A 23,605-nucleotide genomic window follows, 5' to 3' on the forward strand; every position below is an offset into this window, starting at 1 on the left:
TCATGTGATCTGAAAAGAAAAAATTTCAGATGGGCAACTGGGAACCAATAGACACTTAAATTTTTCTAACGCAATCTGTGAACTTAAGGGGAAAAAACAGGATTTTTAGACTGAAAATTCAAATTGTAAGGGATTTAAACCATGAATAAAATAAGAGGAATGGTTTAAACATTTAATTTATAATTCAGTGATATTTGAATTTAATTTGAAGTATACAGCAGTGGTTAAATATTAGTTATATATTCACTTGCTTAATAGTACCATAAAACGTCACTTAAAAGCCTAGTCCCAATTAAATGCCCAGTCAATGTTAGTAGCCCGATGTGGCTTCACATTTTGACAAATAAAGGCCTGTCTTAATTAGAGGCCTGGTCTGGTTGCCAGGCAGTTTTTTTCTTCTTCTTCTTCTTTTTTTTTTTTTTTTTTGTTGAAGTTCTTCGGATGTTTAAAACCGGGTTGTTGGCTACCAAATTATGTGTCCATTCCTTGATTACCCTGCAAATTATTCATATTCCTTTCGCCCATAAGGATCCTCAGATCAAAAGAATCAAAAGGGCTTTTCATAAAAATGAATCCAAGTTGTGAATATTGTTTTAAAAGGATAAAGTGGTATTATGTCGGCATGCCAGGTGCTGTAATCCCTGAGTGCCATACGTCACTCTTCCTCTGATGTGCTGTCTGTCAGAGCGAGATCACATGAATGATTCATAACTGTAGTAAAGTAACATGTGTGAAAGGAATTAAAGGCCTGTCCCAAAAAAGCCTGTTGATTTCAGTGATTTAATTGAAGTTTAATGGTAATAAAAAATAGAATATTAACAATAAAGATAATCCTAATAATAATGGCCCTTATGTGCTTCCATACATTGTTGCTTTCCATTTATTGTTTCGCTGTCATTGTTATTTTTCTATTTGTTGCTAAATGCTTTTATTGTGAAGCACCTTTTAACTTTAGTTTTTAAAAGTGCTACATGAAGAAATCTTTATGTACTTAATAATTTATTTTTTGTAGCACGATCTAAAAAAAAAAAAAGCAAAAAACACAATCCAAAAATGCTTCAAACAAATTAAAGGACTACTGTTTATAAAAAGTGGCAAAGTAAAATTATTAATTTCTTTGAAAGTGTCCCCCAAAACCCACAGTGCTACCTTTAGGCTCATGGATGTTGAGGAGGAAGATAAAGGGGAGATCTACTCACTTGTGACCACCACCTGTGCATCCTGGTGTGTCTCCTGTCCGGTGATCAGGTGGCGGGCGGAGCATCTGTAGGCTCCAGAGTCTCTGGCTGTCAGGTTGCTTAGCAACAGGATCAGAGCATTGGAAAACTCCCCCGATGTGAGCTGCTGACTGCTCAGGGCAAGGCTGCGGGATTGGCCGTCCTCTGTGTCATTCACCCGTTGCCATGACAGCGCTGTGAACAGGTACTTATTGGCCTCGCAGGTGAGATGCAGGTCTCCACCCTCTCTAGGTTCATCCCTCTGGCTCACACTGAAGCCCCCCGGGACGTCTGAGGGACGCAGAGATGGATTGATGGAGAAGAAGAGGTGAGGAAGAGGGAACATGAACGAAATACAAACCTCCACTGATCTCCTAATGAATGAATGAGCCCTCTCAGTTTCTCCACATGCGAATGTGGATCCTGTCTGGTGCCTGAAACCAGGAGAGCTCATTCGACTGATCCTCCATTTTTTTAACCTTTGACAATGTTGAATGGCTATTGTGGGTAAAAGCAGCTAGTGGAATACAGTGAAAAGGCTTTTTATTTACTTAAGCCATTTGAAACTTCCTGTGGAAACGGCTCGAGAGTTTCCTGATGGCAGATAGTGTTTATCTTTCCCGAACACCCCAAGGCCTCCCGAAATAAAGCGGACCTGCCAGTCCAAGGAAGTGCACTGCACAGGGAAGTGGAACGATAAGAGCCCCAGGTTCCTGTTTCGCTCTTGCTAATACACTAATAGCTCGGCACAACCTTATGCACTGACACACACTCATGCACGCAAACAGTCACTAAAAAACCTTTACCTGTATGCCTGGTAACAAATCTGACCTCACATCACACGCACAAAAAACAAAACTGTATGTACCCAGTGCACGTACGCTACTTTGTCCTGCCAAGGGCTTCAACCTATGTTAATGTGTGTAGTGCTTAAGAACTGTTTAGTTCCCAGTGTGTAACATACCTATTCGAGGTCTTGTACCTGGTACCCTATTTCAGGTTTCCATGAAAAATGTTCAAATTTGTAGACAGAAATTTGGAATAATTTAATTTCTAAATACTCTTAAGCAGATTTAATTGTGAAAAGTGACATTTCTTCAATATAAAACCAACTGAGCAGCTTTGAATTGTGACCTATTGATGGATAAGGAAGCTGCTGTATCATTCCAGATCAGTTTGAGTTTGTTGCTCTGGAGCATCACGCTCTCTCCACAGCAGAGCAGCGACCTTATTGCAGTGTCTCTTTTGCATGTCTCTGACATTGCGTCACCTGTCTCATTAATGGTGGAATGACCTTACCATCAGTAATGACTCCATACACAGTAAACTTCCACAACCTGCATACTCAATATTCTATCCCTGCCCATCTTCTGTTCTCCCCTCCTGCTCATTGCCTCATTTTCTCTCAGCAGTTTACTTTTCTCTTCACCTCGCAGTTTTTACTTATACATTATAGAGACAGCCTGAGTCTGTGCTTTAGGAAGATACAATATGAGGCCATGACGTTAGCTCTAAACTGCTAGATGACACAAGTTTGTAAAAATGGTGTGGGTGGGGTAATTTCAGGTAAAAGGCCTGGGGGACGTTGAGCCATATTTTGTGACTGAAATGATTTGACATTTTGAATTTTAGACCAAACACCATCATTCCACGCTCCTATATTTGTATTTTTGTCATATTTCTATCCATGTTCAGCAGTCAGTTACTTTTTTCTTTTTTTTCTGTTGCTTCTGACTCTTGAGTTGCTGTAGGGTGTGATTTTTCCACGATGTGGGATTATTATCACATCACATCGTATGCATGGAGATGTACAGAATGGGAAGTTCATAAATCAGGTGGTGAGGGATGTGAAGATCAACAGGATGACTTAAAGAGAACACAGGAAATGAAAGAACAGAGAGGTAAAAGGAACAGTGTATAAGATTTACCCCCATGTGGCTCAACTTATCCTCCCCCAAGCTTCATTCAACCCTCATGGGGGCAAGTCGAGCCAGGACACAACTTTTTGGGAACATCATACAAAAAACTATCAAAGTCATCATTCCCAGAGATGTACCACGTCCTAAAATATATGTATATATTTTAGTTGGAGACATTACAGTCATGCCCTCACTTTAAAGACACCTCAAATAAAAACAGACTTGGTGTTTCTCCAAACTCATCAAATACCTACTATTGGTCAGTGGCCCGATGGTGCCAGACACTGTCAGACACAGGCACCCTGTGTTGATCCGCCCAGGGCAACGGCATTTGTTGACACTTTGGGCAACTACCATAGTAAAAAGAGTGCAAAAGTCTGCATAGTGTAGGAGGAAGGGAGGTAGATTGGTCAAACACACTCTGGACTTTCATCTAAGAGCTAGTTGTTCATATCCCGTGTGAAACCAAAAGTCAGTCGAGTTATTTTAATAGTGACATAGTGTGCTAGTATGTGTAGCATACTATGCTAGTGGCTTGTGTACGTGACATATATCACCTGATGTGACATGCCATTAGTAACATATGTAGTTACTTTAAGCCAAACCATTATGGGGTTTTTTAACCTAACCACATGCTTTGTTGCCTAAACCTGTTTTTATATGTTCTAAGTTCATGTTGAAAAAGAGTGTATACATTTAACAAGAGAAACTGTACATTTTCTGTAGAAAAAATTGAAGTGTAATTTGAAAAGAGACAATGCATGTAACAAGCGTAAATTGACACGCTGCCCCTGAACGTCCAAAACTGACACAGAGAAACTGATTCATTTTACCCTAATCTCCCCTAATCCTGACCAAACAGAAGAATTAAGATCATTTTATTATTATGTCCCATCTTCACTTATTATTTTGGACACAATATCAGTACAAAAATGATTTACCAATCCAATAGTGAGAAAGCATCAAGTGGATCAGCTGATATGGCCGAGTTTCATGTTGAAACTGAAGAGGGAGTAACATGAGAGAAGCAAGCAGATGACAGGAAGAAGACAGAAACTAATTATTTAAAAATAAAATTCTAGGAAGTGAAAGGGAGGAGGTGAGGGAACAGATACTTACTGTTATATAATTTTTAAGCTATGAAAAAAAAAACATTTCCAGATGTTGGGAAAACACGCAAACGCCCACAAGTTGTATATATGAGGAGATGATTCAGTGATTCCTCACCTGTGACGTAGAAGTGGATGTTGAGCTGGTCTGTGCCTGCAGAGTTTGAGGCGACGCAGCAATACACTCCGGACACAAAGGCCTCTGCCACAGTCAGGACCCCCACTGTCTGTGGAGAGCACAAACATCCGCATGAGCAAACCGGCACATTTAAGGTTCGAGCTCATTACCTCTGCCACTGATGGCAGGAATCATATTTTCCATGGGCCCACTTAGTAGACAATAGGGGTCTCTGAGCCAGACCTCCTGCCCACTTCCAACTCAGTGGGCAACTCAACACGCAAGCCGTCGATTAGTGTTAATAAAGGTGCATGTCTGTGAATGTGTGTGTGTGGAGGAGAGAAGGGAGCGAAGAAGGGCAGTAAAAGAAGAACTGCAAAATGTTCCCAGTATTACTCACTTTTGAGCAAAAGAAAGTTTTCGGATGTGTTTTATTTTGGATGTTGCAGCATATGATTCAGTTTCTACTCAGATTTTTTTGATTAATTTCCATCAAAGCATCCGTTATTAATTGCAGTTAAGGGTGTATTTTTGTGTTTTAAACCCAATTTTCGACACTAAGTAAAAATCCTGTTTCTAACCCAACAGGCCTCCTCTGTCACCTACCTTTTGCTTCCCTTGAAGCACTTCCTGCCTGTGCGTAATACTCAGGATGTGGTTGCTTGTGGAAGTGGCAGGGACTCTCTCGGTCACAGGGCTCCATAGCGAGGAAGATGCTGGACACACACACCTTGAAGACGGAAGAGTAGGAGGAGGAGGAAGAGGAGGAGGATAGGGACAGAGACTCAGCTGTGTTGACACAAGTCATTTTATGCTGCCTCCAGGTGTGTGGGTGTTTTTCTCAGCTGCGCTCGGCAGGAGGAAGACCAGAACATCAGGGAAACTCCTTGATCATCGCTGCTTAATGTTATCCTCACCCTCCTTCACATAATCATCATCACCAAACAATTTTTTGTCAATAGCATCACGTCCTCTCACCCTGTCCTACATGCTGACAATGGTGGATCTTTGGAGTGCTATGTAATACTGGATTGTTCATCCATGGAGGATGCAGAGGTGGTATTGTAATCCCAGGGATCAACTTCCTTCCATTCTTTACAAATCATCCCACATTTCCAGGACAGGAGTTCCTGTCCCTCTCAATGAGTCTCACAAGTCTAAATCCATAGATTACGCACTGGTGGAGGTATGGGAACAGGAGCTTATACAGCTGGCTTTGTGGTTTATATATGCACATCTCCTTGTGATGAGAAACTCTGAAATCATATAGGAGCTGAGGAGGGGCCTTAAACACACAATGCTTGATCAGTTAGTTTCAGAGTTGAAGGAAAAGGTGTATATTTCATCTAAATCTCTGTCTTGCAACAGTATTATATAAGTAATGTTGAAATGTTTGTTCATATCAAATATGACGATAAATGTAAAGTAAGGAACATGTGGTAAGTTCCATCTACAATAAAGTAAATGGGCTTATTAATAAAAGGTATTCCCCTATAACTTTTGCTAGGAATGAAGAAACTTCTCCATATTTACCAAGGTTATTAGTCATAACCTGAAGTATATACAAAGTAAAACACTTGATGGCACAGACAGTGCATTGTGGATGGGGGATATATTTTATGGTAGACTGAAAATGCAGTCTGAAAGAATGTGTATCACCCTATATCTTTTGCTAGGAAAGAAGGAACTTCTTCACATTCACCATCATTATTAGGAATGATCTGAAGTGTATACAAAATAAAGCACTTGATTGTATGTCATTTGTGCATCATAGAGAGGAGATACATTTTTGGCAGAATGAAAACACACAACCTTCTCCATATTCAACAAGGGTGTTAGGCATGATCTGAAGTATCATAACATGAAATATGGAACCTGTATCCCCCTTTACCTTTTTCTAGGAAAGAAAAAACTTCTTCACATTCACCGAGATTGTTAGACATGATCTTTGGTATATGTAAAAATGAAATACTCGAGGGCATCTATGCTATGAATAGATTCTGTGGCAGACTGAAAATACAGTCTGAAAGGATACTAATGTAACCTTTGCAAGGAAAATAGTAACTTCTCCATATGCACCAAAGTTATCAGGCATAATCTGAAGTATTTACAAAGTAAAACACTTGATGGTGCAGCATTATATGTGCATTATAGGGAGGGGATTTTTGGCAGAACGAAAGATGTGTATTCCCCTCTAACTTTTGTTAGGAAAGAAGAAACTTCCCCACACACACCACGGTTATTAGGCTTGATCTGAAGTCTGTACAAAATAAAATACTCCATAGTAGGGCATTGCATTATCAAGAGGACATGCATTTTTTGGCAGACTCAAAATAAAGTCTGAAAAATGTGTATTTTTCTATAACCTTTGCCAGGAAAAAAAGATATATTCACCAAGGTTATTAGGCGTAACATGAAGTCTATACAAAATGAAATAGGCCGATTGAATACAAGTAGAAGGGCGGAGACTGAAAACACAGTCTAAAGGAATGTGTATCCCCTTATAACTTTTGCTACAAAAAAGAAACCTCTCCATATTCAACAAGGTTATTAGGGACGATCTGAAGTTTATACAAAATGAAGGTGCATCTGAAGGGCATCATCTGTGCATTATAGAGACGGGATACATTTTGTAGCCCAGAAAAAAATGAAGTCTAGAAGAAAATGTTGCAGGGGGACGCTAGGACCCAGGCGAAATCTGTAGACACTCCTGTGCACATGCTAGCCTGGTAAGGCGTACAAACCTTGTGTTTTATTGTTATAGGTAGCTTAGCAGTGCAAACATACCCTGAGGTATTGTTTTTTTACGTGTAAATATTGAAGTTGTTGCATTTGTAATTGCAAAAATGACAATTACAAAATTTAGGTATGCCAACAACTTGCTGTTTCTTTGTGTAAAGGGTCCGAACAGTCCAGGGAAAGTGTTATTGAAGTTCCCCTGTTGTTGAGTGAAAGTGAACTTGCGTGTCACAAATATATCCCCCTACAACTTCTGCACGGAAAGAAAAACGTTTTCAAAATTCACCAAGGTTATTAGGCAACAACTGAAGTATATACTTGTACATATACCTATTATCATGATTATTTTTCTATTCCATTCCTATCTATCTATCTATCTATCTATCTATCTATCTATCTATCTATCTATCTATCTATCTATCTATCTATCTCAGACAGATTTCATAATCAAAAGAATGCAGTGCCTTTATTTAGCCATTACCCATCATCCTCCCTGTAAACTGTCACTTCCACTCTGTTCGCTGATCCTCTGCCCCTCTACTCCCTGTCTCTGACTGTATCCTTTTCTGTCTGTCCTGAGCTCCTCCCTGAGGTTGGTTCCTCTCTGCTCCCTGATTGCTCTTCCTCTTGGCATCTAGTGTGCGACTGCACAAATGACCCACCCTGTGCATGACACCACGGGCCTGACACACACGCTCAAACATACTCTCACACACACACAAGACCATCACACAGGCACAGATTACACCAGCTAACACTCCCACGCTTCCCAGGAAAAGCTTTCTCAATCAGACTTGCACTCACACACACAAATATGATTAGTCAGATGGATGTGGAGACATAAATGTGGTTAGAAACAGCAAACGGACACACACACACACACAGTCAGACACATTCACACAGTGTGTGCCTGCGAACAGGGTGAGCAGCAGCGGCCTGGAAATATGAATGAATTGTGTATCAGTGGGGGCCATCTCCTGCCTTTTTCTTCCTGTCTTGTTTCACTGCCTAAAATACACTTTTACAACTGTCTCTGTCCGTTCCTGTGTCAACCTTGAAATAACCACAGAGCAGTATAAACCAATACACAAATATAAGCAAAGTTTAATGCAAAAACACAAACAATTGATATAACACTTCAATACAGATTCATACAAAGTTGGCAAATATTGTCATTTGTCATACGTAAGTTAGTTGTATAAAATTATTAAATATTAGATTCATATATTACTCATAGAACATCTGTATACAAGGAATGAATCACATTGGGAGAAACCCGTAGAATAGGACACACACACACACACACTGACATTGCTGCACAGATACGTTCACTCACACTTGCTTTACACACACACAGAAACGGACTTTACTGAAATACTTATGGCACTCATACATTTAGATTTTAATTAACTTTCAATACAAAGACAACAGGGCTGTTATGCTGACATCATTCGACACACAAGACATTTTGACATGGGATGACATTGGACGACACAATGTGACAGAGGGCAGTTATAGTCTCTGGTCTGTGGAGACTTCCTACATGGTAGGCGTCTGCTGACCGTCAGTCTTTTTAATAGAGAACTGTAGGCATCCCATAGTGAACAACACAAAGCTTGTCCTCTCTCCTGTTTTGCCCGTCCAAGGTGAGCACAGTGGACCTTCTACCAGTGGCTAAAAAAATCGGAACAGAAACTCACAGCTTTTGTGGATGTCAGAATCAGATCAGGGCTTGGGACAGGCACGGTTCATGCACCCAATATAGTACCACTCTAGGACACAAAATATAAGCAAAGCAGCTCCAGAAATGTGGCTGATGGATGAATGGAATTGCACTTCTTCTGGCTCAAAATGTCTGTGAAATGTAAAAAGCATAAAACTACAGAATGGCTGGGTGTGAGGGGGGAACTTAAATTGGGAAAATGAAGGAAATAAATAAATAATCAGTAAAGCGGGTGTCCTTATATCCTTAGTGATGTGGCTTGTTTTCCTCCTTGTTTCTCCTGTGTCTCCTGGTCTTCACTGCTCAGCAGTGTTCCAAGTCACTTTCCTCCTTTTCCACTTTTATTAAGTGCAGGATCATCACATGGGATCATTGATAATGTCACAGTGGGTTCTGGCTGCTGTGGACAAGCACTGATGAGTGTGTGGAGGTGGTGGTGGAGGGGATGGGCTCCAGGGTGGGAGGCGATGGGGAGTTATTCTTGAAGCTCGTTTGGGGTGGAGGGCAGAGCTTGGTGAGGGAAGGGGTTGGAAAGGTATGTGTGGGGGGCAGCAGAGCTGGGGGAAGAGGTGCTCAGGGGTGGGGAGGGGGGGCTCTCAAGAATAGATCAAGCTCTTGAGGAAGCGGACTGTGCCACGTTTGAAGACGAAGGGACAATCACGCTGCTGGGAAGCGTCTCGCGTCGGAGAGGAAGCCAAACAACGAGAGGAAAAGCGCTCTGATTTTCGCACAGGAAGCCCAGTGCGCCTCCTGCCCGGGCCAGATAAGAGCGCTGCAGTTCCCAGGGCCAGACCCAGGAGTGGACCCAGGACCCAGGCGCGAGGCCCCCCATCAGCCTGGCCCAGCCTGGTCCACTGTCCATGGGCCTCCTCCAGCGCGGCGTCAGGCTTGTGGTGCAGCCGGGCTGCAAAGAACAAGGGCCTGGTGAGGATCCAGCCAAAAACTAACTAAAGAAACACACTCAGACACTAAAGCAGAACCAGAACCAGAACAGAGCTTTACAAAGGACCATAAATCAGTCAGTGGAGAGGCCAAATGTAATCTGCAGAAACATTAATGTGCAATTACAGTTAAGCTCCTTTATGAAGCTTCTCTACTGTTTTGTTGTGACTGCTTTTAGTGCATGTTTGTTTTCTTTCAGGCCAAACTGTGTCATTACTTACAAACTAAAACAAATTTTAAATTGACTTAAATTTGAAATTTGACTCAGAATTGATTAAAATCTAATTTTCAGGCATACAATAATTGGCAAAATTTAATGTGCAGATTGCATGTGACTCTCATCATGATGAAACAAGATAAAATCTGCTCTCATACACACTGTGCGTCTACACTATGATACAACCATGAGCTACAACAGGGGCAAAATTTCAGTAATAGTTTTCAGTTAAAAAAATCTAAATTCAACAGATTCTCTGGGTAAAGTTTACATTTTTTTGCAGGACAAAAAGAGTTCACATCACTACCTAGCTTCACTCAATGAATATCAGATACTTGAGCATCACCAGCTGGTCTCAGAGATGTTCATGTACATTATGTAGATTACATTTGGCAGACACAGACGGTTGAAACCACCCTGGAGGCACCTCGGCATGGCGCCATGTGAGAGTGCCGGTGTTAAGGTTCAAGTACGCTGATGATGTCAGTGTGTCTCAGAGGGGGAATAGAGTATGGGCGGCTGCTGTGGTGCGCTCAGGTAATACTTAACCTCTCTGACTTGGTCATAAGAAACACAATAAGTGTCTGGCCTCCAAGAACAACTCAATCAATGTTTCTGCCAAGCCCCTGCTTGAGCACTCGTGTGTGTTGACTAAATGACTGTCCCTCGGCATCACTGGGTTGGGCCATTTCTCATGAGAACTTTATATATAGTGTGTGTGTCAGATATAAGAAAAGGCATCACAGGATGTGGTGTGCAATCACAATAATAAACAGGCCTCTTACCCTGCGTCCTGGACAGGAAATTCATTAAATCATAGCGTTTGATTTGGAAACCAACAAATCGTGACTGAGAGCACGGAACTGGCTTCTATTGAAGTGTGTTTTTTTTTTCTCTGTCCTTTCAAGTCTGAGATACACTGTGTACGGTGTCTGTGAATGTACCAGGCACACACATACACACACACACACACACAAACACACACACACACACACACACACACACACACACACACATTCTGACACACACACACAGACACAGGCTATGCATTTGTATACATTTAAACAAACATGAAAAAGGAAGAGCGGACAGTAAAAGAACAAACATATGGAGAAAGAGTTGCACAAGCAAGCAAACATACAAACACATACATGATGAGACACACACACACATGTATGTGAGTGCGCACACACACACACACATGAATAAACACACACACATTTTCACACATTCCCGCACATGAAAGGCCCCCAAAGGCATCTGTTCTGGTTACAAGAAGGAAACGCTGTCTGAACACATGCTGAAATAGACAAAACATGTCTCGTTTTTCAATATCACACACACACACACACACACACACACACCAAATAACAACATAAAACAAACAATACATAATTTTTTTTTGCTCCATGTTTGTAACATTGTGGCATTAATATTATTCTTCGCCTATGCAGCCAAAACCTACACAAAATATAGTAAGTTAAAACGCATACTAACTATAAACAGCCAAAATGTGTCATTAGATGGATTTGACTATTTGTATATAATTTTTTTTTTAACCTTTTAATTGTTTCTAACATATTAACAGTCCAGTGTGTAGGATTCAGGGGGACATAACGACAGAATGGAATATAATATACTCGGGAAATTTTCTTTAGTGTATAATCACCTGAAAATAAAAACCACTGTGTTTTAATTATTTTAAAATGAGACTTTTATATCTACACAGGGAGCAGGTCCTCGTCCACAGAGTCTGCCATGTTTCTACAGTAGCCCAGAACAGACAAACCAAACACTGGCTCTAGATAGTGTCATTCGCATTTTTGCGTCGGCCACCATAGTTAGCTCCTCTGCGACAAGCAATGTTGGGAAAACACTTACATCAAACTGCTTTATTCAGTGTTTTAAATCACCAGGTCTGTATATTTTGGAAAGGATGAGACCTCTGCAGAGAATTTGGCTCCCTGTAAAAACCTACAGAATGTCTGGATCTTATGTTATTAGAAAAAAAAGGTGAGCACACATTATCAGGTGCTAGGCTGGCGGCCTGTCTGTGATGTGCCAAACAGCGTAGGAGAAACATTGAATTGTAGCTTGAAACTGCTTTATTCAGTGTTTTTACTGGTTTAAATCGCTTGGTCTGATTGTTTCGGAGCAGAAGAGACCTCTGCGGATAATTCAGCTCCCAATAAAAACCTCCTGAACGATGAATTCTAACCGGGAGAAGTTTCAGCTGGATGCAATCTGCGATTGTCACTGCTTGATGCCACTAAATCCCCCTAAATCTTACACACTGCTCCCTCAAGTTGGTTAAAATTAAGAGCCATTTTCCAGTGGTTTACTGGTGAGATTTTAATGTGCACACTGGGCTAGATTAAGTCTTCTAAAGCAGTGGTTACCAACTGGAGGGCTGCGGTCCAAAAGTGCGTTGCAGGTCCATTCTGAATGGACTGAAGTGACTCGAAAACATGTCAAATTTGTAAAAAACACTTTTTTAAAGTATGGTGAATTCCCGGCAAAGAGCCTTTATTTTGAAGTGCTGTTTCCTGCTGTAGAGTGAGTGATGAAATGACAGCTACTTGACAGGGACAGCAAACTAGCTCAACAAGGTCACCAAATGTAAGTATGACGCTGAATATATTAAACTATGTGGACCTTAAATTAATGACTAAGGAGAAATCTGGACACTGTGGTTAGTCCAGTTGGGAACCACTGTTCTAATGGCTACTTACAGGCCTTTGGACGGGCAGGGATGCCAAAGCCACTGGATATGCGGGGGAGGGACTCCGTGGGACGTGCAGTGAAGGGCTTGTCTGCTCCCCCGTGGCACTGAGCCCGGGTCCTGCAACGACACCGCTTTCTCCCCTATCTGAGGACTCACTGTCAGACAAGAGACAAACACAAGTTTAAACACTGAGCGAAGTCTAAGGCAGTGCTAAAGGTGGTTGGTGGGTGAATAATTCAATTTCTCACCATTGACCACAAGTGTGAGCGTTAGATTCTGGAAGAGTCCATGTTCCTGGTTTCGTACCAGGATGGTGTACTTCCCAGCATCCTCCTCTGCCACATCCCGTATCACCAGGGAACTCCCATCCATGTGGTATCTGGAGCACTGCTCTGCTGCCACCTTGCCATCCTTCAACCTGACAGAAAAATAAAGAGCTCAGCAAAGGTTGAGGGACTGTGTGCCAAAGTTTTAAAGAGGAAAGTTATTTGGAAGTCTAAAATTGAAATTACAGAATTACTTTTTGATGACTAAATATGATGAGCAATGCTTCTCATGAACTTTCGAAGGAAATGGTGTTGAGGAAGTATGCCACAGATTGAGATACAAAAAAAAGGGAGGCAAAAAATGGTGTGATTTTAGGAATCAAGGTGACCTCTTACCAGATGACTTCAGGTGCAGGGTACGCTCGCAGTTTGGGAGAGATTCTGTAAGATTTCTGTCCTGCCTGTACCTCCATCACAGATTCATGCCTGGGCTTCAGGCGAATAAACGGACGGTCTAAAATAAGGAGACACATGCACATATTTGTGTAAGATTACGAAATAGAATTGGGGCATTTTTCCACCACCCTCAACAGTGACTCAGTCTGTCAAAAAAAGATAAGTTGACCACTACTGGAATGAAATTCACTGTAATTTTAAAAATATCAGTGAGTAATCAGATGATATATCTCCATGTCAGTGTCAGGGAGTGTCAGAGGAAGACACCCACCATACACAGTAACAGTGACTTGCTGCTGTTTGGTGTTTTCCCCGCTGGTCACACGGCACGTGTAGAGGCCTCGGTCTGAACGCTGGAGCTTCGGGATGGTCAGAATGTTGTAGAACAGCATGTGCGTTCTGTGTTTCAGGAGCCTCTTGTAGGTGGAGCCGGTGTTGTTAATCTGAAGGTGGAGAGGAAGACAGAGCCTCAGCATTAACACTGAAGGCTCACCTGTGTGTCCTTGAGATCTTATTTTTTATAACCCACAGTGCAGTAGGCTATCTCTTGACTGTATTACTGAGATATTAAAGTTGTTATTTTTTTGTTTATCCTGTTTTTGTTTTGTTTTGCTTTTGCTTTTGCTTTTGCTTTTACTTTTGCTTTTGCTTTTGCTTTTACTTTTGTATTTACTTAAGGGGTGTAGAAACCATTTCCTGATGAAGCAAACTTTACAGACGGTGTAATTAAATGCTTTATTAATGGTCAGTAAGTGATTAATTAATTGTATAGATCAGTAATAGGGCATTCATGAGGACAAAATCCCCTTGGCTGGTGTAAATTCTCATCTGACATGACTAAAACCAGCTTTTGTTTAACTTTTTAATTCAAGGATTCTCAGTAGTGCTGACCATTTAATCTCAATATATTTGGTTTGATTTCACTCTGTGATGTTTGTTGCATGCCACCCACTCACTCTGACCACACATTTCCTGTCTGTCTCCACTGTCAGCTACCACAAAAAAAGATTAAAAATGCAAAGAATAAAAGTCCACAGAGCATCTAAACCAACACCAGTTTAAATCCAACAATTTACAACTCCACATTTGGTGTTATTATTAGACAGTGAGTATTAATGAATGACTATTGTTCTGTTAGAGTGGGTAATCCAGAATTGTAAATGTTAAAATCTTAGCAATAGTTGCTCTGTAGCATGTCGTCAAACTGTCCAGTAATATTCTTTTACAACCTGAAAACCAAAACCTTGTCTTTACAAGTGGCCACTCACAACTGTATAAAGCTTTAATAAATGATTTATTAAAGGCACATTTCACCCCAAAATCAAAATCTTTTTCCCTTTTACCTGTAGTGATATTCATTTATCTAGATTGTTTTGGTGTGAGTTGGCGAGTGTTGGAGATATCAGCCGTAGAGATGTCTGCCTTCTCTCCAGTATGATAAAACTAGATGGCACTCAGCTTGTGGTGCTCAAAGTGCAAAAAAATATATATTTAAAAAGCTCAACAGCAATGTCTCTTTGCAGAAATCACTGCCTGGTTACTCAAGATAATCCACAGACCTTGTTGTTTCTGTAGGAACTAGTTCCTGTCTACCAAACATACACCTGCCAACTGAGCAGAAGGAAGTGAGCATCTACTGCTAGCTCACCTAGCACCATTGTAGTAGCTAAGCTCAGCCAAGGAGGATGCTATTAGAGGATGCGCTTTCTTCTGTTCGGTTGGCAGTTTTAGTTCAACAGAGACAAAATAGTCCCTACATGAATCTGCTCACAACAAGGTCTGTGGATTATCTTGAGGATAACCAGGTCATAATTTCTGGAAAGAGACATTGCTGTTGAGTTTTTCAAATGTAATTTTTTGGCACTTTGAGCACCACAAGCCGAGTGCCATCTAGTTCCATTATATTCGAGAGAAGGCAAACATATTTACAGCCGATATTGCCAACACTTGGCAACTCACACGAAAACAATCTAGACTGATAAACATCATTACAGGTAAGAGGAAAATAATGTATTTTTGATTTGGGAGTGAACTGTCCCTTTAAATAATGATAAATAGTCAAACTAGAAATAGTACATTTCAAGATGGCAACCTTTTGCTTTTGCTCGAATAAACTTTTAAAGAAGTACTTTTTCCATGTTCTTTTGACGATCAATAAAGTAACTCATCTCTGCAGGCTGACAGAATTATACACTCTTGCTCAGTGTCTGTCAAAGGTCATTTGCCATCTAAACCTGTACTCCTTTGGTTTACACAAGGTCACCACAGACTTTATTGCAGCTCTGACCTTTCCAGGGTAGTCCCAGGTGATGTTCACTCTGGTGTTCAACTCCCCGGTGGCGGTGCAGTTCATGACCAGTCTCTCCCCCTTCAGGGCCTGCACAGGTCCACTGCTGTTCAGATACACCTCCATGATGTTACTCACTGTGGCAAGACAGAAAGAAATGTAGGAAATGATACACACACACATGCGTGTTTATGGGTGATTTACTGTGTATCTAAAAGGACTTCATGCACTTCTGACCTGGTCTGTGTATAAAGTATACACGTGACTTGTGTGTGATGCCATTAGTGATTGTCTGGCAGTAGAAGAGGCCGATGTAGTAGAAGGTGGGGGTTCGGATGGTGAAGCCTTGCTTGCTGTTCCAGATGATGTTCCTCTGGTCTGGACTCAGGCTGTGACTGGGGAACTGTGGGAGGAGAAGACAACACCCATTTAAGTTTCACTGTACCAAAATCATGACACACTGTCACCACTTGAGTGCAGCTGAAATCTCACATACAAGGGGAGAAATTAGGGAACAACGGAGTCACTGCAACAGAAATCCATCACAATGACTAACTTGATGTTTAACCCACTAAAATTTGCAAAACTAGGAAGGAATGTGGTCATATATGTTGTGCAACACCCTGTTAAAGCTGTGATTATACACAGGAGGGAAATGGTCTGTGTCTTTTGCATTTGATTTGCTGTCAGAGAGAAAGTCAAGTACAAGTCAAGTGTCAAAACCTTGCTGTTTGGACGTTAGCAAGTCTAACTCAAGCTCAGTCTAAAATCTACAGCCCTGATACCAGAAGCTAAAGCAGCTAAATGAAATAAAGCCATCATTAATCTTATTATTTACACCTTATTCATTTTAAAATTCGCGTCTCTAGGACCCGAACAAAATTGTGCTCACTTAGCTACAGGATTTGTTTGCGATCATCTAAATATTATGACACAAAAAATTCTGATGGAGGGCAGGAAGTGATAAATCCATGTTGGAAATTGAGGAAAATGACTACATAAAATGGTTGGATGAACATGCAGGCAGCAGGGATTATCAGAAAATTGAAACTCATGTTGGATGTGATCCATACAAAATGTGGCAAACGTTATATTTCCCACAACATGACTGATTTGCCCCGTGTGAACACGACTGTCATTGCAAATTAACTCGTCCTCCAGACCGCTTAACGTTGCTAACCTTACACAATGAACTGATGAAAGCATATAAAAGCCTAGTGGACTATAACTAATTTGTGTGTGGTTGGCTCCATGACTGAAATGACTGACGTCTTGTTTTTTGCAGAGTGAGTAAATGTGTTACAGTATGACTGTCTTAATATTTCAACTCTACATGAATGCACCGTTGTCAGGTTAACCATAGATAACTTAAGCTACCATTTTCTACCTGTTAGGTCAAGCATTCCCAGAGGTTTGGTGAAACGCTGTTAAAAATCTGGGTCATGGCTAAAAACACGGAGTAGCTTCTGCATCCAGTCTGAGGCATGTTTAACACAATGCTTTAAAGTTTTAAAGCATTGTGTTAAACATGCCTCAGACTGGATGCAGAAGCATGTTTAACACAATGCTTCTGCATCCAGTCTGAGGCATGTTTAACACAATGCTTTAAAGTTTTAAATTAGTTTACTCCAGACTGAAGACAGAGGTTTTTGATCCATATCTGCTGTTGTTTCTTGATGACTTTTTTTATCTTCCTCACTATTTTTGTGGCTTAAAATGGCCATGGTTTTTCCCCAGTTTGATTCATGGAGTTACCATAAACAGCACAAATCATAGCCATTATTTTACACTGCGGTAGTCTTTGCCTCCAGTTGCCTGCCCTCCATCACTGCACTGATGTGTGACGTCACATGCAAAGAAGCTATTGGATTGCATTTTGTGCAAGCTTGATCTCAAATGCAGGGTTTACGTTTTTTTGTTTTCACTCTTAGTGGTAAGATAGTTACATTTCCCCTAAAAAACTCATCTAGAAGGTGCTAATCACAGAGTAACACCTGTCAAAAGAAGCCCCAGATGATGCTGCCTGTATTCTCACACTGTTGGTTTTATAATTCTTGGCCTCCTCAACAAGGACTCTTGTGTAACTGTGTAACCTTGTTGTTTTCTTGGAGGCAGCCCCGAGGAAATGTTTACTAGAGTTTCTGTGACACAGTGGAAGCCTCCCACCCACTCTCAAGGGAACAGGTGGACACCCCCCCCCCCCCCCCCCCCCCACCCGCGCCCACCCGCCCCACCACCATCACACTCACTTCCCCCCACTCCTGCACCCCCAGTGTGAACTGGCTGATATCCCCCCTCCCAGAGTGAGGCGACCCTCTCAGACGCCACCGAGCTCCTCCTCCTCCTCTTTTCTTGGTCCTGTAAAGTAGATCCTTCCCACTCCTGAACTCACTGACACCCTGTCTGAGTGCCCTTTCTGCCCCTCTTACCCCCATCCTCTAAACCTATATGGAGAGCTGGCTATGCAAAGGTGAAGGTGTAGAAACAGGAGGAGGAGCGAAGGAGCCAGAGGAGTCAGGATATGAGAAACGTGACTCCAGTCCATCTGCTCGCATCCTGTTACTACAGGATATAGACATTTTGACTGGAACCCCAGGTCGACCCCGTCATCCCGGACCTCCAGGACCTCCTGGTCACTTTCACAGTGAGAGTGAGAGAGCAGAGCCTCCTGAGTATTGTTCCCGCTGAGAAGGGTCATATTAGAGATCCGGGTAAAGTGCAAAATTCCTCCAGGAAAAAACACTCCAGGGGCTGTGACAGTGAGTGGATTCCTGGTTCAGACCGGCCAGCGCAGGGTCGGAGGAGGGAGATGAAGGAAGAGGAGAGCTATTTTTAGTGTAATTACCTTAGTGCTTCCAGGCATTTGTGAGAGGATAGAAGCAGCACAAAAACATGTGTATGTTGATGTCCAGCCATGACTGTTTTAGCATCATACTCATACGCTGGAGAAGTAGTACAACATGTCATGCGGGGGATGTTTACACTTCTTGGATCCCAATCCTCAAGTTCCCAACACGTTCTTCTGTTGCATCATTCATCTTGCTTTTTAGCCATGTTAGCAGTGTGGCTCTATGCATAGCAGTGTCAGTCTTTCAGTCCGTCCATCACTTTGATCAAGACTGAAATATCTCAACAACAGTTATATGGCTTGCCATGAGACTGAGCTCATGTCCACCTCAGGAAAATAAAAGCATGCGGTACAAACTGGGGGTGAACAGACCGAGAGACATGGACATCCACCAGGCAGAGATGTGTTTGAGTTGTATGATGGGAAGTGTAGGATTTCTGAACTTTCTGAACCATACTTGGGGTTAAAAGTTAGGGAATCTCCAGGTGCTGGGCCAATTTTACCGCTCTGTTTTCATGTGTCTCCTCTAAGTCCCCTAACCTCATAGAAGTGCAATATTAAATTGTTGGAGTGTCCCTTTAATACATTTTTGTTCTTTTTTTTCGAAGCCGTAGCCACAGAGTCAACATGTGGTATGGAAACACCATTTGGAGAAACCATACTCTGTAAAACTAGAATACTAGAACTGGTGGTAATGATTACATTTGCTTATTATTCATTCTTACAGCAGTGCCTTTGCATGATTGCTTGTTGTGGCATTGCAATTTTTTGCTATTTTTATGTTTTGCTGTGTCATTTTTTTTGATCAACCAATTAATCCGATGTATCTGATTAATAAAGGTATCGAACCATTGCATTAGTAGCCATGATAAATTGCTGCTGAGCAGTGCAGTCACTTGCAACAAAGGAAATTTAAACTTGTTGCTTTTTACCCTGGGGCATCTGTATCTCCGCCCAGAAGGGAGAACAACAAATTTTCTAAGAGTGCGTGGTCAGAGTTGGCAAATATCAGCATATCTGTTGTAGATATCTGATGAAGAGAGTTAACTCTATTGTAGTGACACCACAATAAGCTTCCTACAGTGACGCACAAGGCGTCATATTAATGGTCAGGGCTTGTGATTAAAGACAATCTACTGTACTTTGATCCGTCAGGGCCAACAGTAGTTGCCTCTGCTTCCTCCGCAAACCAGCTGTTTAAAGCATCAGTCAGGGGAAGTTGGCAGCCAGGATTCCTACTACAAGAAGTGGAGGGTGAGACGTGGGAAGTCATGCTGGCCAGGGGCCAAAGGGGCACTCCAGACCCCACGTCCTGTCTCCAGAGGTAGAAACAGTGCCAACAGGACGTCGTGGGCGCCGCTCCATCGGAAAGAGTCAGTAAAGAAAAGGGCATCTCTGACTGGAAGGTTTTCTTGCAGGTTCAGGCAGACGGATGTCGTTTTGTTTCATTCACAGGCAAATAACATCCATAAAGCAACATGTACTCATAAAAAACCTGACACGCATGCAGACAGCAGGCACTCTCAATGCTCTTCTTTGCACTTAGTAACACTGTCTCACTCGCCCCCTCACTCAGCACTCAAGCACCAACACTCACAACCATATCCGCACACACTTTCACACATATCCGCAGATGGACACAAACAAACGGACACACACGCCACCGTGTAATGGCTGCCAAGATAAGAACAATGTGGCGAATGATCTAGAGAGGGGGAAACAACGGGACGGTGCACTGTGTTCATATGTGAGCTCCGATGGAACAAACTGGGAAGTGATGATGTGCAGAGAATGTGAGTGGTGTAACTGTACAGAGAACAATACACTCACTACATGTACAGATCCGGATACAGAGAGAATCTCTGCACCAAGTGTGAATTAAAAAGACTTGTCTGCTTGTGATTTCATTCATATTTTTCTTGCACTGACCTTGACGAGTGTGGTGGTGATGTTAGGGTGTGTGACCCGGCAGGGGATGACCAGCGGCTGCTTCTCCTTCATGTACAACACATCTGGGCTCATACCCGGATGTTCCACAAATGGCTGCTGGCTGTCTGAAACCCAAACACTGCGGTCAGGGACACATATAGTACAGATAATAAGCATGTCAAATAAATGTATGAACAAGACTCTTTTCTGTCTCACACACCAATATCACATCAATAAGAGCTTACAACCACGTGTACAGATTCACAAAAAATACAGAAAAACATATTTTCTCACTTACCTCTTGTAGGACTTAACCTTGCACTGATGCTGGTTTTACTTTATATTTGTCGTATATTATACTTTCAGGCTGCAACTAACAATTATATTCATTATCAAGAAATCTTTCTCGATTATTACTTTTTGCTTTGTGGTGTCAAAACATAGTGAAGAAAGTCTGTGGCAGCGTCTCTGAGTCCAAGCTGATATCCTCAAATGTCCTATTTTAGATAACCAATGATTTAAACTAGGGATGCACAATGACATCGGCCTGTCATCGGTATCGGACGATATTAGCTTTAAAATGGAATATTGGAATCAGCCGACATGCTGATAATACTGGTACGTCATCTGCATAAAGACAGTACAAAAGACACAGACATTCCAACGTCCAATGGAGTGGGTGCTGGACCAAAGAAACACCTGCCAAAGTAAAAAACAAATAAGTCCGCACACCAAGTAGCTCGCGTTTAGAAGGATTTTTATGCAGAGTAACGTTTTGGGCAACACAGCCCGAAGTCTGAGGAAGAGCCATGTGGCTCAAAACGTCACTCTGCATCAAAGTCCTTTTAAACGAGAGCTACTTGGTGTGCAGACTTATTTGTTTTTTACTTTGCCAGACGCCATCGGTATCGGCCATTATCGGCTTTAAAATGAACTGAATCAGCCAAAATGCTTTGTCTAATTTTGCATGATGAATGAATATTTTAAATATGAAAGTATTGTATTTCATGTCTCTATCTGCTGGTGGGCCATCATGATAGGAGTATGCATGCATATTATATAATAATAATTCCACTACAGAAGAGACTTGATAATCACTAAAGTTAGGTGGGGAAAAAAGTGGATTTATCGATAATGGTATCGGCTATCGGTCAATTGAGTTGTTACATATTAGTATATCAGTCATCGGCAAGAAATCCAATATAGTGCATCCCTAATTTAAACTCAATAAAAATAAACTCAAAGATACTCAACTGCAGTGATATAAAAGAGAGAAAATCAGCTAAGTAGTCAGAATGAGAGATTGTTTGATATTTTTGCAGGAAAAAGACTATTTATTTTTTATATTTCTGCCTCAATACCGGGTAAATGAACCTATGTTTGTGGTGCTCACAGCACTGAAAACGGACTTTTCAGAAATTCAATCAGAACCTGTCTTTCCAGAAAGTGTGTCCTGGATAACCCACAGATGTCACTATTGACAGTTTTCATGGGAATTTTCTCTACGGTAGAGAGAAGTTCCAGTGAAGTTTCACAGGGATACAGTTTCAGGAAAGAGATGCTGCTATTGTTTTTTGTTAATGCTGAGAGAAACAGACTTTCATTCACTGCAGCTGTACTGGAATGGAGACAGTTATCTCAGAGACAAATACAGGAAAACACGGACTAATCAACAAATGTCAAAAAACTTGTTAATGCATTTATTTCAAGTAGGTTAGACTGTAGGAGTCAGCAACCTTTTTGGCCAAAAAAATGAAAAAAAAAAAAAAAAATCTGTCTTATAATGACACTGACAGTATCTATCTGTATCTACTGATGGCTCCAAAGGAGCATCCATTAATATCTTTTACCACAAGGTGGCTCCTCTGCAGGGGGCTACTCCTGATTATTTGCTATTTTAATGGTGACAGCAAACCAATCTGTCCACTTACTGTTAAGTTCTCTGATTTCCAGTTTTGGATTTGGAATCAATAGTTAGCCTAGCCAGTGAGTCATCCACATTGAGCGGCAAAATTTAGAGGAAAAGATATCAGGTTGTAGACGTATGACAAACATTTTAGTTGACAAAATGTAAAGAATTTTTTATCAGTGTATAGGCTACACATTTTTACAATCTGTGTATGTAAACTCACTTTAGGTCCAAAGTAATGATGTATGAAAATTGAAATGTTAAAAAATATATATTTTATATTATTTTATTTAAATATTATTTTATTTTATATATTCTGTTTTATTTTATTATCAATTTATTTTCTGTATTTTGGCAAACCCACAGGGAGCCATTGTAGAGGGGATAAAGAGCCACATGTGGCTCCGGAGCTGCAGGTTGCCGACCCCTGAACTATTGTAATGCTCTCTTCACTGTTCTTTCAAAACAATCCATTGATAAACTACAATTAATTCAGAGGTCTGCTGCCAGGCTTTTAACTAGAACAAGACATAGAGAGTAAATCACCCACTCTAGGTATCTCTTCGGATTGATTTTAAGATTCTTTTACTTGTTTAAAAGGCTTCTTTAACCAAGGCAACAAGAGATGAAAACTTTCCTTTGTTTTATTCTGTTATATTCTTCATATGCCTTCCTTGTTTTTATCTTTCATATATTCTATTAAATTTAGCCTGTCTGTTCTTGCTGTGTGCTGCTTCTTTTGTTTGTTATTCATGTAATTGGTTTGTTTTATTAAGCAGTACTTTCCCTTATTAATGTGCCTGTATTCATTCTGTTGTTTCTTCTCCTCAAAGCAATCTGAGCTACACCCCCTGTATAAAAGGCACTTTATTAATCTATTATTATTATTATTATTATCATTATTATTAAAGTCAATAAAATCTGCATGGTGCATTGTAATACGTTTGGTGTCAGATTTGGGGTGTGGGCACATAATAAAAGTTAAAAAAAAAAATACTTTCTTTTATTTAAGTTTTATTTGTCTTTTTATTTGTGGGGATTTTTCCGTCCCCAGTGGAAAATAACTCCTGGACCGAGTGAGAAAACATATTTTTCTATGATTTTCTATGACCTGACCCTTTAATTTCATGTACACACAAAGAGGAAAGATAACAATCACCTGCCTCTGTACACAAACACACAAACAAACACTTCCAAGTAT

At 41.1% G+C, this 23,605-nt stretch overlaps 1 protein-coding gene across 2 annotated transcripts in view; it reads right to left on the reverse strand.

Annotated features, from left to right (window-relative positions):
* The window catches only part of flt1 (fms related receptor tyrosine kinase 1), a 49,702-nt gene that overhangs the window by 19,647 nt on the left and 6,450 nt on the right, over positions 1 to 23,605 (reverse strand). Inside the window, exons 4-13 of one of the 2 annotated variants that reach the window (XM_033638787.2) lie at positions 20,496 to 20,620; positions 15,956 to 16,121; positions 15,719 to 15,855; positions 13,703 to 13,874; positions 13,372 to 13,489; positions 12,958 to 13,127; positions 12,717 to 12,864; positions 4,970 to 5,093; positions 4,364 to 4,472; positions 1,200 to 1,508 (exon numbers count right to left, since the gene is read on the reverse strand). In XM_033638787.2, the coding sequence (XP_033494678.1) occupies positions 1,200 to 1,508; positions 4,364 to 4,472; positions 4,970 to 5,093; positions 12,717 to 12,864; positions 12,958 to 13,127; positions 13,372 to 13,489; positions 13,703 to 13,874; positions 15,719 to 15,855; positions 15,956 to 16,121; positions 20,496 to 20,620 (1,578 nt within the window). Of the gene's footprint in view, positions 1 to 1,199; positions 1,509 to 4,363; positions 4,473 to 4,969; positions 5,094 to 8,186; positions 9,730 to 12,716; positions 12,865 to 12,957; positions 13,128 to 13,371; positions 13,490 to 13,702; positions 13,875 to 15,718; positions 15,856 to 15,955; positions 16,122 to 20,495; positions 20,621 to 23,605 lie in introns of those variants that run through there. The other variant, XM_033638788.2, reaches the window with a different exon arrangement.

The sequence above is a fragment of the Epinephelus lanceolatus genome, chromosome 20 (assembly GCF_041903045.1).
Source record: "Epinephelus lanceolatus isolate andai-2023 chromosome 20, ASM4190304v1, whole genome shotgun sequence".
Lineage (NCBI taxonomy): Eukaryota > Metazoa > Chordata > Actinopteri > Perciformes > Serranidae > Epinephelus > Epinephelus lanceolatus.